Source organism: Nelumbo lutea, chromosome 8 (genome assembly GCF_056320005.1).
Source record: "Nelumbo lutea isolate HS-2025 chromosome 8, American lotus-T2T, whole genome shotgun sequence".
Lineage (NCBI taxonomy): Eukaryota > Viridiplantae > Streptophyta > Magnoliopsida > Proteales > Nelumbonaceae > Nelumbo > Nelumbo lutea.
In genome coordinates, this window is record NC_142691.1 from 1,827,607 (window position 1) to 1,845,850 (window position 18,244).

Consider the following 18,244-nt stretch of genomic DNA (forward strand, 5'->3'; position numbering starts at 1 on the left):
ACATATCTGCATCCCAACCACTGCCATCAATTGCATGAATACTCTCAATCACATCAGGCCAAAGTCTCTTCCCCTCCACCAGCCATCTCCACAACCACTTACCTAGAAGAGCCAAGTTCTTTTTTCCTAGATTCCCTAGTCCCCCCCCGCTCTTTACTTTTGCACACAGAAGATTCCCATATTTAACTAAATAATCTTTCCTACCTTCCGTAGGTTCCCACAAGAAATCCATCATGATTTTTTCTACCTTCAAAATCTTCCTCTATGGCATCCTAAGGTCGACATGTGGTAGATGGCATGTTGGCTAAAGTAGACTTAATTAGCGAAATTATTCCCCCTAAGGAAATGTAGTTTCTCTTCCAAACAGCTAACCTCTTAGCACAACTTTCTATAACTGGACTCAAAGACCTGCTTTCCCTTGGGTTGTCTCCTAGAGGCAAACCCAAGTACTTCAAAGGCCAATCTAGAATCGAGCACCCTAGATAATCTGCAATTGTCAACAACTCCTCACTTAAGTTAATACCAGCTACTTCACTCTTCTCAAAATTGATCTTCAAATTGGAAAGGGATTCAAAAAACTTCACAACTACCTTCAAGTTTCTTGTCATTTGGGGATCCCCACTCTCACAGAAAATGACGGTATCATCAACAAATTGTAGATGAGTCACTACTCACTACTAACCCGATCTTCCTGTCCTCCACCCTTTAAAAATATCCACACTATCAACTCTTGTTAAAAGCCTACTAAACACATCCACTACCAGGGTAAAAAGGAAAGGTGAGAGCGGATCCCTTTGTCTTAAGCCTCTCCTAGCTAGGAAAAAGTTCTTGACCAAGCCATTAACCACTATCGAGTACTGGCAAATCTTTAAGCACCCTTCAATCCAACTGCACCATCTCTCCCCAAATCCATAACACCTCAAAGTCTAGAGAAGGAAAGAATGGTCCAAATCCATAACACCCCAAATCTCCTCTTAGGCACCAAGGGCCCTCCTAGAGTCCTCTAATATCAAACAACTCCTTCCATAACTCTTTCCTTTCCCTATAGCTATTCGGCCCATAGATATTAGTCAATAGCCAAGTGAACCCATCAGACACATTCTTGAATTTCACTGAAATAGAGAGGCAACCTATTAATTCCTCCACTGAATCCACCACCTCATTTCTTCACATAGTGACAATTCCCCTTGATGCTCCCCATGAAGGTGTTACAGACCAATTAATGCCTCTAGATCTCCACACACTTCTCACCCATCTGCTATACAACTTTGTAAGCATGGTTTCCGGTAGACACACTATGTCTGGATTTTCTCTTCTTAACAGAGCCTTGATAACCCTCCTCTTCCTGACAACTAACTAGGGCACCCACAACCAAAACCACCCCCTATTTAGGCCCCTTCCTCCTTTCCCTCCTTCCGCTAAATTCTACGTCACCCTAAACATCCTATTTCAATCGTTCCCCTTCTGATTTATTTTTCTTCCTTGACTAAATATACCCTTTGCCTTACTTGAATAGACCTTAGCGCCCTCCACCACTTTTATAATCAACCCCAGCTTCCCAGCCACTTTGCCCATTCTTTTTTAGTAGAAGTTCCAGTTCCAGGTTCTATAGATCCTTCCTTCAGCTTAAACTCCTCTAGATATTCATAAATCGGTTCCCATATCCTTTCCCCTCGTTCCCTCTCCTCCAATTCCTCTCTTACCTCCCCTACCCATCCTGGTTCCAACCTCTCCCTTTCAGACGTAGGTGCAGGCACTGGTTTGGTATTTGTCATAGGCACAGAAGAGTCATTAGTAACCAAAACCTGAATGACACACATATATAGGGAAAAGGACTAAGTCTGACAGTCGGAATTTGGATTGGAAACTAAATCTAAGGCCCCAGTTCCCACAAGAGCTATGCTGGGCAAAACTTGTTGGGAGGCAGACAGTTTCTGTTGGTATATCCATGTTTTGGATCATAGGAGAGTGTGATTGCCTCACCTCTAGGATCAGTTTAAGACCCTTGGAGTGAGGAGCTTGGGCTCTAACTTCTACACTATCTTCTTCCCTATCCATCCCTAGTTCAATTTGTAGGTCCAGATCCAACAACCCAACCTATAAGCCTTCTTTATATTGATGTACCTCTTCCATCATAGTCACCCAATCAAACTAATCATCAGCTTCTAGTCCTCCCACAAAATTCCGAAATTTCTATAATAATTCCAGCATCCCACCAGTTGTTGTCTGGTCGATTAAAGGGTTGAAATTGAGACCTAAAAGGCCAGTGATGAGGCTGAGATTGATTTTCAGAACTGGTTTGCTCTACAAAATTTTTTTGGCTGCTTTGAAAGTTGTAGCTCTTTGGGTTGTACCAGCAGGTGAATTAAGTTGCTTAGCTGTGCAACTAATTCCTCCTTTACTTGCTCATATCGTGTCAGCTCTTGCCTATGTTTCTCCTCTTGGTGCTGCAGTAACTCTTTAACAGATTTAAAAGTGATCTCATTGGTTTCCTCACTGGGAGGAGAATTAGAGGCCCTTTTAGAAGGCATCGTGACTCGGATACCAACTAATGCATCTACCAAGATGTAGCTACTGTTAATGTGTAACAAGCAGGGTTGATGAGTAGGTCTGCAGTCTGCTGTACAGCCCACCAAGCAGTCCCTGAACTACTTGTTTAGGGAAGAAGGGGCTGAGTTCAAGCAGTATCAAAACCATTAGGGCTAGGATACTAGGTTTTTGTACAAGAACACAAAGAAGAGAAGATCAGGAAAACAACTAAATTGTCTTTATGTCTTCCACAAAAGCTGCCTTACAAGTACTTCTAGCTATTTTTAAATAGACCTTACCACACTTTAGACTTGGAAAACAATTAGGAAACCAATAAGAATAATCCAGACTGACAAAATGATTCTTACAATAAGGATCCTAAGTTGACAAAATAACTCTTATAATAAGTATCCTAAATTGGCACCAAAAAGGCCTGTTCAAAAATAACCCAAAGATAACGTGGAGCCAACTTGGTTGAGCTAACACTAACAGGAATGCCTTAGGGATGGCTTTGCCCCCTTTGAGAATACACCTTAACCACCTTGGGGTAGTCCCATTGTTTAAAGAATTGACTTGTGGCTCACTTAGGGTCTGGAGGTTGGATGGGCTGCAATTGATTAATTTGGGGCAGCACAGGTTAATGATCTGCATCACTAAAGGAGCAGATTTTCCACTTACTTTGGTTGCCTATTGTTCATCCATGATCTTAGTCCTAATTGGGTGAAGTTGATCCAAAAGCTCTTCAATATGTTTCTCTCCTACCTAAAAGGGGTATAGCCATATAGGTGTTTTAGGGGGAGATCTCTAGTGAAAAGAGTAGTCATTTTGTTTTCTAGTCCTGGCCACTGATTCTTCTCCTTCATCTTCTACACTTATACTTCTCAATTTGTTGATATGCCAAAATTATAGGTGAGCTCTAGAGGAAAGACAGTGACTCTAGAGACTGATTAACTACCTTAGTCTAAAGCCCTTGGTTTGGGAAACTAGCTTTCCCGTGTTGATTTTCTTCATTTATTTGTGATCCTTCTCATATCACTATTGCAAATCTTCACTCACCTATTGCTGTCCATAAAGGGAAAAGGCAATGTATCAACTCCTTTTCTTCTATTTGTATTGCTTATCCAATTTCAATTTATAACTTTCTCTGTCTATAACTTCTACAGTTGTAGAGGCCATGCACGTCCCTCAGTAGGAGGTTATGGCCTAGGAGATGGATGTCCTCATTAAGAAATAGACATGGGAGTTGACTGAGCTCCAAAAGGCAAGGTCCCAGTTGGTTGTCAATGGGTATATACCGTGAAATATAAGGCTGATGGACCAATTGAAGGATATAAGGTTTTGCTTGTTGTAAAAGGCTAAACTGATACTTATTTATAAAAAAAAGGCTATACTGATACTTATGGCATCGACTATTAGGGATATTTTGTGTTGATAGCCAAAATGAATTATACTGTGGTTATTCTCTCTCTCGCAGTGTACTTCTCATAGATATTTCATGAGATGCACATTAAAAAAGCCATTCTCAATGATGTTTTGCAAGAGGAAGTGTATATAGAACTGCCATTCAGAGTCTGCTTCCTTAATAACCAAGGGAAGGTATATAAGCTTTAGAAGTTGATATATGATCTCAAGAAATCACCATGTGCCTAGTTTGACAGGTTCAAGGAAGTGGTTCAAAAGATTGGATTTACACGATTTGGTCATACTCTCTTAATTAAGGGAGTTGAAAATTTTGGTGACCATGTTGATTGTCTATGTATATGATATCATAGTTACTGGTGATAATCCATCTAAGATTGAGAAGCTCAAGACCTTTTACACATCAGAATTTGAATTAATGATCTTGGACATTCTATGTACTTTCTTGGCATTGAGATAGCTAGATCAAAGAATGGAATTTTCATTTATCAAAGGAAACATGTTTTTGATCTTTTCAAGGAGACATGAAAGCTATGTTTTAGTCATTTGGTTTACTTCACATTATTGTATTTTAAAAGGTTATGTGTGTAAGTAAAACAGTTACTATTTACTTCCTTTTTGTTCTCTGCCGTTCTTCTTCCCCTTTCTACTCGCAGATTATTACTATTTATTAAGTTTTATTCCGTAAAACTACATGTATAAACAAGAACCATCTTGGAACAGCAGTCCTCCAACATAATGTATTCTTTGCCATCTTAACCTGGTCAAGCTATCTAATACGGAGCTAACCAATCTTAGAATCTAACTAGACAATCTATTATTCATCTTAGACAACAAAGCAATGGATTCACCAATGTGACTATTAAAATACCAAGTCATTTAGAAGATTTAAAGTTTTAAACATCCATTATATAAGAATCTAAAAATCTCCTTCAACCTTTACTTTCTCAAATCCTATAGAGAAGTATAATATATTTCAAAGGTTTCAAGAATGAGAAGTTCATTTACGCTGGGTTTGGTTTGAAAGGAAAGGCAGGGAAACCTATACACGTTTGTATAGGTTCCCCTACCTTTTCTTTCAAACCAAAGACAGCCTTAATAAAAGCTATCCTTTTCTCAAAAGAAAAAAAAAAAAGAAAGTGCATTTACATTTAATGTGTGTGTATACATCAAGAAATTGTATTCCTTTTAAATATTCACTCATAGGGCTTGAGAAAATCTAGATATTGTCACCAGACTTTTTTTTCTATAATTTCACCTAGATCATATTATCTTTACATTCTTCTCACAGATGCCATCTTGTGTTTTCGAAATTTTTGCCAAGAATCTGACAGTAGACCAATCATTCTGTCTACTAACTATCTGGGGTCCAATTGAAGATTACTGAAAATTAAGTAAAATCCAAATTCTTGGAAAAAAGTTCTCTATACATTCTTCATCGTTTTAGCTGTTAACTGGTTCAAGAGTAACAACAAAACGTGGACACTGGTTCATGAATTAACACAAACAAACCTTTAGCTCCTTCAACAAGTAGGAAGCTGCTTGTCCTTTGGCTGCTTTCTTGCTCCTTTCACACCCCTCTCCTATCAATAGGATATCCTCCATCTGCAGCCGAAGCTCAGCATGCACCAGTTCTCCTTTGTTAGTACACTTCTCTTTTATGAAATAGCCAAGGGAGTCGCATGTCTCATTCAGTTCTCTCAAGGGTGGCAACTCAAGTCTGTCAGGAGTTATGATAGGAGAAAGTAAGGGTTTAAATATTCTCCATACTTCATCAGTGTTAAGCTTAGTGTCAATAAGAATTGCCCCTGCAATACTCTCAACCAAGTCTCCAAGAACCTGTGGCAAATAGAAATAATCACTTCAGAGGAACCTCCCTTTCAAATGAATAAAATAAAATTGTTAACAGCTTAACACTAGAAATGAAATTATCAAAAAAAAAAACTTAACACTAGAAATGACCAAGAATTAAACCTCATATTATGAAACTCAGAATGGAGTTAGATTTTGGTGATTGGTTAGCCTACATGGTTGTGAATTGTGATGTAGCAAGCTGTAAATAGTGGCTGCAGATTGTATATGTCCTTTAAGTAAGATTAAGTTGAACAAAAAAACATACTTTTGGAACTTTAGCTCGGAGTGACATAGTTTCATTAGAAGGTCCAGAAGCAGACTTCACATATTCTGTTATTTGCGTTAAAAGCAGTCCAGAACCATGTTGAAGATGCTGTTGGAGGTTGTGCCTCACTGCCACCTGAGCAAAGTTTTCATTATTGACATTGGCTGAACGCAAGTCAGTCAACTCCCCTGGATCAACATCCTTATGGCTTTGATAAAGATGACATGTAATAAGCAGGTCCAATACAGAGTCACCCAGAAATTCAAGCCGCTGAAAAAAAAGGGAAGGTCATAAATTAGAACAAGCAGGTGCTCATATCTGTGGTTTCATTCACAGCCACAGATATCCCTCATCTGTTCAACAGTCTTTTGATGTCAAAACAAAAGTTAGAAATCCAAGAGAAAAAATATCTCCACTTACTAACAATTTCTGAAAAATTCGACAATAAACACCCTAAAAATAATAACGTTAGCTTTTTTTCCTAGGAGTAGTTACTCAATTTTTTTATCAATAACTGAAGAGCTTTAGATGTAAGTTATTACAAAAAGTTGGGAAACATCACTAGATTTTGTTTAAGTTATCTATTACAATATTGTAATGTTCCAAGACTTTGACATAGAAAAAAATTGATGTTTTAAGATTTATCATCTCAAGGAGAAGTGATGAAAGAGAATGAAAGAAGATGTAGAGACTGACTGACTGAGGGCCCATTTGATTGGCATATAGGCATTGGTTTCACTTTCTTGCCAAGATTGATTTCTGACCATTCAAAAGAGTTAGTATGGTAGAAATGGATGGGTGGAAAAACTATAAAGGATAGGATCAGAAATGAATTTATTAGAGGAAACATAGGAGTAGCTCCAATAGGTAATAAAAAAAGTAGACTAAGATGGTTTGTTCATGTAACGTGCATAGAAGACCATTAATAGCACCTATAAGAAGTGATCTGTTGCAAGTTGAAGGGGCTAGAAGGGCTAGTGATAGACCAAAAAGGACATTGATTTCTGAACTCCACCATCATAGCTTTGGTTCCCAAGAAAAAAGAAGCAAACCATCCGAGGGACTTTAGACCAATCAGCCTAGTGAATAGCCTATACAAGATTATAGCAAAGGTGTTATCCCTTACGAATAGGAAGGCGCTCCCTACCACTGTAGCAAATAATCAAGGAGCTTTTGTAAGGGGAAGGCAAATAGCGGATCAAATACTTATAGCAAATGAGAGTGTTGACGACTTCAAGAGACCAAAGAAAAAGGGGTGGTTTGGGCGTGCCCCTCCCAAGTTCTAGTGTCTTGCAAGAATCCGAGAAGGAGTCATCCCGTGTACTCTGAACTGAACAAGAGTACATCACAGAGAGGTAAACAATTGGATAAAGGAAGAGGTCTTTGTGCAGACCAAGTGACGGGGATTAATTTCCTCCAATCCGAGGAGATAGAGAGCTCCAATTTCTCTGAACAGGGAGTGACAACCAATCTTCCTTGTTTGAATACCCCTCTCCACCCTCAGTTGACCTCAGGTATTTCTGTTAACTCTGTCAATTCAGTTTTTGCTACTGATGAGTGCTCCTTGTCCCTTGTTCTAGATGCCTTTCTCAACCAAGTGTCCAAGGCCCATGGTCAGAAAGCCACAGTGAGGGAACAAGGGGATAAGGAAGGGGAGGAAGTGGTGGAGAAAACTTGTAGGGAGACAAAGATTTGGGAAATCATTGAGGGTCTAATGGGTGAAGTGGAAAGGAAGGAAATGCAATGGGGGTTTACAGAATGGATAGAAAGGACAAATGATGGAGGAAATATGGAAAGGAGTGAGAAGATCCCTAGGAGTGAGAAGAGAGGAACTTTAGATAAGGAGGAAATTAGCAAAGAAGAATCAGTTGCAGAATTTGTGCAAAAGCTGGGGTGTAAACTGAAGAATCCAAATGATCTAAAAGTTTATCTACATAAAAAAGAGGATAGTAAGGTAAAGAAAAGAAAGTTGAGTGAAGCAGAGAGGTTGAAAAGAGATTTTGAGGGGGACAAGAAGTTTGAGGTGAGAGGGGATAGAAAGAAAGGGGTTAAGTAGAGGATGGAGGAATTGGGATTGAGCTTGAGAAGTTAAAATGAGAATTCTAAGTTGGAACGTGAGGGGCTTGGGCAATGTTAGGAAGAGAGCAACAATTAAAGAGGTGTTTAAGAAGTTTAACCCGGATGTGGTAATGATCTAGGAGTCTAAAAGAATGGATTTTGATTGCAGATGGGCAAGGAGTGTGTGGAGAGAAAGGGGAATCAAGTGGGTGGCCGCTCCATCTTGGGGATCCTCAGGCGGGATTGTAACACTGTGGAAAGAAGATATACTAATCGACTTGGAGGAGCTAATAGGTGATTAGTCTGTTTCCCTGAAGTTCAGACAGGTGGAAGATGGGTACGAATGGGTACTAACAAACGTTTATGGCCCCAATGACTACAGGCAGAGGAAGAAATTGCGGGAGGAATTGAGTGATGTTAGGGGCCTCTGGGAGGGACCGTGGTGTGTGGGAGGGGATTTTAATGTAGTGCAGTTTACAGAGGAAACCAACAACCCCAGACAAAGAGTGACAACTAGCATGAGAAAGTTCAACCATTTTGTGGATACTTTAGAGCTTAAAGAAATTCCACTCCTAAATAATAACTTCACTTGGTCCAACCTTCAATCGAGGCCAGTATGCTCCAAGCTGGACAGATTCTTGTTCTCAACAGACTAGGAGGAAAATTGGGGCAACCTAGTATCTAGGGCACTCCCAAGAATTACTTCAGACCATTGGCCTATAGTGTTGTGTAAGGAGGAGTTGAGAGGTGATGGAGCCACTCCATTAAGGTTTGAAAATATGTGGTTGGCCCATCCGAGATTCAGTGAGAAGATCAAGGAGTGGTGGGAGCAATCTAATCCGGCAGTAGAGTGGGAGGGAATGAGGTTCCACAAGAAACTTCAATTTCTAAAATCACAATTACAGGAGTGGAATAGGTTGGATGGAGTTTGGGAGAATAGAGGAAAGGAAACAAGTCTTGCTAGAGCAGATTGATGATTTGGATATGAATGAAGAGAGGGAATCCTTTGGAGAGGAAGACATGAAAATGAGATGGGAGTTGAGGAGGTAGATGGAGGATATTTTGATTAAGGAGGAAATAAGTTGGAGGCAAAAAACTAGGTGTAAGTGGCTAAAGAAGGGAGATAGAAACACTAGATTTTTCCATTCGATGGCAAATGGGAGGAGAAAAAAGAATCTCATATCAAAATTGGAAGTACAAGGAGCAGTTTTGTCGAACACGATAGAAATAGCATAGGCTTTAGTAACTCATTTCAAATCTATATTCAGAAGGCCTTTGAATGAGAGGGTGTGGTTGGAAGGTTTGGAGTGGCTGGTTGGAAAAGAGGTTTGATTCGGAAGAGATAAAGGCAACAATATTCTCAATGGATAGGACAAAAGCTCCAGGCCTAGATGGCTTCACAATGGCTTTCTATCAGGATTGTTGGGATATAGTAGAGAAGGATCTTAGATCAGTCTTCAAGGAGTTTCATAGTAGGGGAATAATTAATCCGGACCTGAACTGAACTTTTATTGCTTTGGTCCCAAAGAAGAAAGAGGCATCACAACCTAAGGATTTCAGACCTATTAGTTTGGTGAATAGCTTGTATAAAATAATTGCAAAAGTGTTGTCCCTCAGGATAAAGAAGGTCCTCCCCACTACTTTGCACCCAACCAAGGAGCATTTGTAGAGGGAAGACAGATCACTGATCAAATCCTCATTGCAAATGAGAGTCTGGAGAGCTTCAGGAAATCTAAGAAGAAGGGAGTGGTATGCAAATTGGACTTGGAGAACGCTTATGACTTAGTGGGTTGGTCTTTTTCAGTGGAGGTGTTGAGAAGCTATGGCTTTGGAGAAAGGTGGTGTAAATGGATCTGGGTTGTATTAGGACTTGTCACTATTCTATATTGGTGAATGGAACGGTGGTCGACTTTTTTCCTGCTTTGAGAGGTATAAGACAAGGAGACCCACTCTCCCCCTTTCTTTTTACCCTGATGGCTGATGTACTTGGGAGATTGATCCATAGAGTAGACTCAAGGAATCTGATAAAAGGGTGGAGAGTTGGCAAGGAGGAGGTACCACTGACACATCTCCAGTTTGCAAATGACACAATTTTGTTTTGTGAGGGTGGGAATATAAGCTGGATCCGGAATTTAAAATTAGCAATACAACTTTTTGAACAGATGTCTAACCTCAAGGTGAACTTTGATAAGAGTTGTGTGGTGGGGGTGAATGTGGAGGAGAGGGAGTTAAGGAATTATGCAGGTGTGTTAGGTTGTGCAATCTCATATTGGCCTTTGACGTACTTGGGCCTCCCTTTAGGAGATAACCCTAAGAATGAAAGCTTTTGGACTCCGGTAGTGGAGAGATTTGAGAAGAGGCTTGCGTCTTGGAAGAGAAATTATCTTTCCTTAGGGGGGAGAGTCACTCTGATTAGGTCCACCCTAGCTAACTTACATGTGTATTATTTGCCAGTGTTTAAGATCCCCACCAAGGTCTCCAACTTATTGGAAAAATTAATGAGAAATTTTCTGTGGGAGCCGGGAGAGGAGAAGAGAGATCATAGGGTGAGATGGGAGGTGGTAATTAGATGTAAAAAACTAGGTCTTGGGATTGGAAACATCAACAAAGGAATATGGCGTTGTTGGGAAAATGGTTGTGGAGGTTCATAGTGGAAAAGGAAAAATTGTGGACAAAGATCGTGGCTAGCATACATGGGCTGGAAGACAACGGCTGGGATTCTGGAATTGTGGCAAGGGCTACAGCTGTTTCTCCGTGGAAATCCATCCATGATTTGCTTCTAGTTTTCTCCCATTGGATCAGGTACGGTGTTAAATCTAGCAATCAAATAAAATTTTGGGAACATCTTTGGGTTGGGGTTTCACCTCTGAAGGACCAGTTTCCTTCCTTGTATGCTCTGTCAGATTTAAAAAATGAACCTATCTCTTCTTTGGGTGGAACCTCGGCCTGCAAAGGGCAATTAAGGATATAGACTCCGACAGCCTCTTACCTTTATTATCCATCCTTGAGAATATCTTCATTGATCATAATAGGGAAGACACTAGAATTTGGATCCCTTCTACTTCAGGAACCTTCTCTTGTGCTTCGTTTTTTGAAACCTTAACTCAGTCATCTGCCCCTCCTAGTGTGTCCTTTCCGATTAAGGAAATTTGGAGCAAGCCCATCCTCCTTGGGTTGGGTTTTTTTGTTGGGAAATTTTCTTGAAAAGAATAAATACAAATGATCTACTTCAGAAAAAGAGACCCAATTCTTGTTTACTTCCTAATAGATGCTCTCTTTGTAAAGATGATGGGGAATCCGGTTACCACCTTTTGGTCTCTTGTAAGGTTACTAAAACTATTTGGGAGTGGGTGCTCTCTCGATTTGGGTGTACTTGGAACCCTCCTGAGAGTGTCCAAGGTTTGTTCTCCCCTTCATTTTTCATATGGCCTAAGAAGTGAGGGAAGATGATGTGGAGGAGCATTAGGGCAGTCGTGTGTTGGTCACTATGGGAGGAAAGAAACTCTCGAATATTTTCAGAAAAGGAAAAATCCCTGGAAGAACTATTAAACCTAATACTTTTAAGGGCTGCCCACTGGCTAAAAACTATGGAACTGTTCTCAAACCTTCCTATTGCTGACCTGTTAAGAAACTGGAAAGAGATAGCAACCTCTACTCTGTGTAAGAGGACTCTTAGTCCCTTGTGGTCCCCTCCTCCCTCAGGATTTATAAAAGTGAATTTTGATGGCAGTAACATAAGGAATCCAGGGCCCTCTGGGATTGGGGGAGTTTTCAGGAATGAGGAAGGGATTGTTATTTCTCTGTTCTCATGCCCTATTGGAGAAGGAGACTCTATTAGGGCTGAGATCCTTGCAACTTAGTCGGCTGATTTTGGAAGGTGATTCAAAGGTGGTGATTAGCTGATTGAAGAAAGAGGACAATGGCTTGTGGAGTTACAATAATAAAAAGAAAAAATTCTTATGGCTTTGTAGGGGCGTTGAGATACAATAAAGTTGGGTGAAAAGGACTGCTAATTCTTTTGCATATGGGTTGGCCAAGCAAGGGGTGAATAGGGAGGCTATTTTTTGGGTTAATTTTTAATCTTCTTTCATTGTAATTTACTGATGGGGAGATAAGACTCTTTATCTCCCCCTTATTGTAACTAAAGCTTCACAATTCTTAATAAAGTTTCTGTTATTGATAAAAAAAAGAAAAGGCTTATGATTTGGTGGACTAGTCCTTCCTGTTGGAGGTAATGGAAAGGGGTGAGCATTCGGTTAATTTGGTTAAAAATCGAATAAACCAAAATTTTAAAAACCGAACTAAAAAATAAAAATCAAACCGAATTTGAATTCGAATTATAGAAAAACCAAAATAACCAAAACAGAAATTTTCGGTTCGGTTTTTAGTTAAAATTGAATTTTAATAATATATACTCTATTATATATATACATTATAACATATATTATATATTATAAAATATATATTATGAAATCAATTTTCATTTTATTATATATTAATATATAAGTATAATATATTATATATAATAATAGAAAATTCGGTTAATTCGGTGAAACAAGTTTCTAGTTCTAAAAACAAAAACTAAAAACCGAATTAACCAAACCAGTTTAACCAAAAATTGAACAAAAGAAAGAAGTAAACAAATTTTTTGGTTCAGTTTTTCGGTTTTAACCGAATAGTGCTCTCCCCCAGTAATGACTAATTTTGGGTTTGGAGATGGATGGTGCAGATGGGTGATGGGTTGTATCCAGACTTATCATTATTCTATTTGGTGAGGGATAGTGGTGGACTTCTTTTCGGCTTTGAGAGGAATCAGACAAGGAGACCCCCACTCTCCTCTTTTGTTTACCTTGGTTGCAAAAGTGTTGGGGAGACTAATCTCTAGAGCAGATTCCAGGAACTTAATCAGGGGGTGGAGAGTTGGGAGGGAGAATGTACCAATGTTTTAAAACGTGGAGGCGTGACGCAAGGCGTTCCACTACCTAGAGGCGCGAGGCGTAGTTTAGAACGCAAGAGGCGTAAGCCTCCCGTACACAAGGAGGTGTACGCCTCCTTAAGAGAAGGGGGTTAGGAGGAAGGGAGGAGGATGAAGAGGAAGGGGGGATCTCATTTTTCTTTATTTTTAATAAAAATCTTTTATATTAAGAAGAATAAAGTGCATAGCATTAGTTGAAAAGGAGGGTCTTGTCGAAGGGGTAGGGGGAAAACCACTTTTTTTCCCCTTAACTTTTCTTCCCTTCCCTTTCCTTTTCTTTCTTTTTCTCTTTTTTTCTTGTCTTTCTTTTTCTCTCCCTTCCCTTTCTTTTCCTTTTTTTTTCTTTTTCTTTTTTTCTGTCTTTTTATATAAGATGTGCATGAGGTGCATGAGGCGTACGCCTCTAGCACACCTCATGAAAAAAGCGCATGAGGTATACGCCTTTTAAAACGCTGGAATGTACCACTTACTCACTTGCAGTTTCCAGACGATATGGTTCTTTTTTGTGAAGGTGGGGATCTCAATTGGATTAGGAACTTGAAACTCACAATACAACTGTTTGAGCAAATGTGAAATCTTAAAATTAATTTTGAGAAAAGTTGCATAGTTGGGGTTAATTTCGGGGAAGGGGAGATATTGGAGTATGCTGATATTTTGGAGTGTGTTGTGCCTAATTGGTCCCTAAGTTACCTTGGGCTGCCTTTGGGTGATAATCCATTGGGGGGGGGGGGGGAGGTTTGGAATCCGGTAGTAGAGCGATCTGAGAAGAGACTTGCCTCATGGAAGAAAAATTACCTTTCTCTTGGAGGGAGAATCACCCTAATTAGGCCTGCCTTAGCTAACCTGCTTGTTTACTTTTTGTCAATCTTTAAGATCCCAGAAGGGGTGGCTAGTAAGCTAGAAAAATTAATGGGAGATTTCTTATGGGAACCAGGGGAAGAGAAAAAAGACCATAGGGTTGGGTGGGAGGTGGTGTGTAGGACGGTGGCCTCAATATTGGGAACATAAGGAAGAGGAATTTGGCATTATTGAAGAAATGGTTGTGGAGATTCTCACTAGAAAAAGAAAAAGTTGTGGGTTAAGATAGTGGGTAGTATTCATGGGCTTGTAGAGAATAGATGGGATGCTGGCCATTCTGGCAAGGACTACAAGGGCATCTCCATGTTGGGAACATGTTTGAGTTGGGGATTATCCCTTAAAAGGCCAATTCCTGACTCTCTTTGCCATGTCTACCTTTAAGAATGAATTGGTTTCTACCTTTCTTGTACCTTCTAACTCGACCTCTGGATTTGGTTGGAACTTGGGACTGAGAAGAGATATTAGGGCAAAGCTTGTTTGCTTCCTTTCCTTCTAACTGGCCAACAAAAAGGGCAAAGATTATGTGGAGATGTGTTAGGCCTGTAGTGTGCTGGTCTATCTGGGAAGAAAGAAACTTAAGGATCTTCTTAGGAAAGGAGAGAACTGTGGAAGCAGTAATAGAAGTGATTCACATAAGAGTAATTCATTGGCTGAAAACCTTGGATTTGTTTGCAGCATTTTCAGTTAATGGTCTGATTGGAAACTGGAAGGAAATTGCAGATTCATTCTTAATCAAGAAGGTTTCAAGCTCTTACTGGGCCCCCCCACCCCCACCCCTACCTCTTGGCTTTACCAAACTCAATTTTGATGGCAGCAGCATGGGCAACCCAAGGCCCTGTGGAATAGGGGGAGTCTTGAGGGATGACAAAGGGAATGTGATGTCAATGTTTTTTGGCCCAATCAGAACAGGAGACTCATTTAAGGGCTGAGATTTTAGCAGCTCTGGAAGGGATCCAAAGGGCTAAAGAATTGCACTTAAACAAGCTGATTATAGAAGGAGACTCTGAGACTGTAGTGAACTGGCTAAAAGAAGAGAACTCAAGATTCTGGAGCTACAGAAATGAAACGAAGAAATACAAATGGTTGACCAAGGACATGGAAGTTCAACGCACATGGATAAAGAGAAGTGCTAACTCTTTTGCAGATGGATTATCTAGACAAGGGGTGAATAGGAATTCTATTTTTTGGGCTCAATTGTAATTGTTGTAGTATTTTGGGTGACAGTTGTGGGGAGTTAAGATATTTTAGCTCCCCTTCAATGTATTCTTTTTCTTAATCATTTAATGAAATATCCGTTATTGATCAAAAAAAGGACATTGATCGAAGTAGTATTGTACTCTACTCAAATTGATCACATCTTGTGGGACTTTAGACACTCCTGGAGAGAGCGGCTGTAAGTTTTCTTCTTTCTCCAGGGCTGATAGGGTTTCCAAAAGGGGGTACTCTGAAACTATTGCATCTCTTAAACTACCCATCATCATCATCATAATCATCCAAGTTATCCCAAGTTCCAAACTATATAGGATTCACTACATGAATCCTGTTTGACCAAAGTTTCAGGAGATTCTGCACAAGTTATTCCTACAGGAAACCAAACCAACAAAGAAAAACTTCCATCACAAAATCAGAGGGTTAAGCAATGGTAGAGATAAGATTAAAGGTAACTAGGATGGAAAGTGATGGAGATGAGACGAACTGGAAGATGTCAGAGATAGAGATGGGAAGAGGTAAGAAGAAGATAGAAGCCAACACAGGTGTAGGGGATGTAGAAGCACCCAAGCCTCTGAGAGGTAATTCTAGAAGTGTTAAGGTAGGGCTGAAGGTTGTCCATTAGTTTAAGAAAAGTTTCTGTGGCATTGGCGTCTTGTGAAGGGTTGTGTAGGAAGCTTGAGTTCGTGCAACAAGAAGACTGTAGACCTACTATTTTGTTGGATCTCAAGTTGGTTGGACTAGCACTTGGGGTGTTAATATGGGAATCTCTTGGCTGGACATTTTTTATTTTTCCCCTCCTCTGGTTGTATGAAGGGGTAATGGATGGGGTATTTTTATCCTTTCTTTTTGCCTTCTTAGGCATCTTCTTTCCACCTGGCTTTGTCTTCCCCTTGTTTTTTAATTTAATAAATTTTCTTTTATTATAAGAAATATCAAATTTGTATACATACTCAAAATTAAGATCCAATAAAAAAACACTATTCTCCAAAGAATCACCATTTTCCAATTGGTTTTAATTTCAGTACCTGATAACAATAGCCAACCCCCAATTCCTCCACTGATGGATGTGTTACAGCCTCCAACAAAAGACCCTTGGCAGAAAAGCTATAACATAGCTTCGTTTCCAGTGTTTCAAGTTCATTAACTTTTGGCATTGAAGACCACAGGCTTGCATTTCTAATGATGTCATCAATTAATATAGGATCAAATTTAACATCCATACCCGACCATTTCATTAATGAAAGTGCAGCAGTTAATCCACCACCAATGAAATAAGCTCCTATTAGTGCTTCAACACAATCTGAAATAGTCTTGGAGCACATCCACCTATGACCTCTATCACAGACCCTTCCAACTGCAACAGAAGTCTCTTCAGTTTGAAACTTTCTTTCAAGAGGCACTTCATGAGTATCCAGGCCACACAAACAAGAAACATTCCTTAGAGAATGCTGCCCTGGAGCAACCCATCGACAAGGATCAAATGCACTGTCTCTTATATAGCCCTATAAGGTACATATGAAATTCAGAAGCCACTTATATTTTATGGAATACAAAAACAAAAAAAAAAAGTCTTATAATATTGGAGAATTGCATCAGAAGAACTACCTGCATCATTCTGAAGGACAATGTGTGACAAAGGGATCATAGGTTTGGTGATACATAATAGAAAACAACCCCAAAAACAAAGAGAAAAGGCAAACAATGAAATGATATGGTTCTTCATGCTAGTTACTGTTTCCACAGGTGAAAGACATCAGAGAACCTCAAATTTGTGGAATAATTTTTATTTGATTCAGGATACCAATACAACATCCCTATAACTCTTTTTTGTTTTTTTATCAGCAACAGCAACATCCCTATAACTCTTTTTTATTTTTTTATCAGCAACAGCAACATCCCTATAACTCTTGCTATTAATATAATGTTTTGAATATGTGCACTAGTGCTGAAGCTGCCTAGAAAATAACTTCAAAGCTTGCCTTAAAAATCCCAATGTAGGAGTTTCAGTAAAAGATGGAAATTATGTGTTTTTTACATTAAATAAAATACCCACATTGTAGAAAGACTGGGCGAAATTATGTGTTTTTTACATTAAATAAAATACCCACATTGTAGAGAGACTAGGCCGAATGGGCCCTAGTCCTTTAGTGTCATTCTTATTAGTTCCTTCTTGTTATGTTTTCTTATTCGGCCCTCTTTCTTTATGGACCTTTAGCTTCTGATTTTTGTTTTTTAAGTTTTAAGTGTATTGCTGATGTGGACGCCTACTTAAGGGCCTCCTTGTAAATTATGTAACTTAAGTAAGTTTAATAAAAAGATTAGAGTAGGGGAAAGAGGAGATTATCGAACTCCTCCTTTCTTTCTCCTTTCTTCTCCATTTTTCTTTCTTCTTCTTGCTGTCTTCCTCTTCTTCCTTCCTTCTTTCTGCTCTAACCTAAATATTTCTGCTAATTTTATTGGTCTGAATCACATCTTACATGACCAGAAGAAGTGGAGAGGGACACAGGAATATTTGACAATATAGAGGATGCCAAACAGGAAAAAACAAAAAAATATTGCTGCTAGGGTATGACCAAAATTAAAAGTGTGTGTGGATTTTTCAGAAGTTACAATGTTACATACTTTTCATATCAGTGAATTTATGTACATGAAATATGTTTATACTGAAAAAGGTTGATATTCACTTATGATCTCATTGTTAGTTTGCAGTTACAAAAAAGACAGAGCTAGAATATCATTGCTCCTTGAGTGAGGATTGGTCTTTAAAGGGCTAAGTAGGGCATAAAATGGGTCAGATCTGGGTTTGGATCCCCTCCAAATCCAAAATAGCACATGGCTCACCATGTCAAGAACCTGTTCCAAAAAGATAACATCAATGATAGAAAGTAAAAACTAGTTAAGCAATACCAATGTGGTACTAACCACAAACTAGAATGCCATGGTGAGCATTCTAGTTTGTGAGGATTGGTCTTTAAAGGTCTAAGTAGGGCATAAAATGGGTCAGATCTGGGTTTGCTCCTTGAGTGAGGATTGGTCTTTAAAGGGCTAAGTAGGGCATAAAATGGGTCAGATCT

At 39.3% G+C, this 18,244-nt stretch overlaps 1 protein-coding gene across 2 annotated transcripts in view; it reads right to left on the reverse strand.

Moving 5' to 3' along the window:
• The window catches only part of DCL3 (dicer-like 3), a 90,756-nt gene that overhangs the window by 14,432 nt on the left and 58,080 nt on the right, over positions 1-18,244 (reverse strand). For both annotated transcript variants that reach the window (XM_088959749.1, XM_088959748.1), the window contains exons 20-22: positions 16,196-16,672; positions 6,068-6,337; positions 5,461-5,787 (exon numbers count right to left, since the gene is read on the reverse strand). In XM_088959749.1, coding sequence (XP_088815875.1) covers positions 5,461-5,787; positions 6,068-6,337; positions 16,196-16,672 — 1,074 coding nt within the window. The remainder of the gene's footprint in view (positions 1-5,460; positions 5,788-6,067; positions 6,338-16,195; positions 16,673-18,244) is intronic.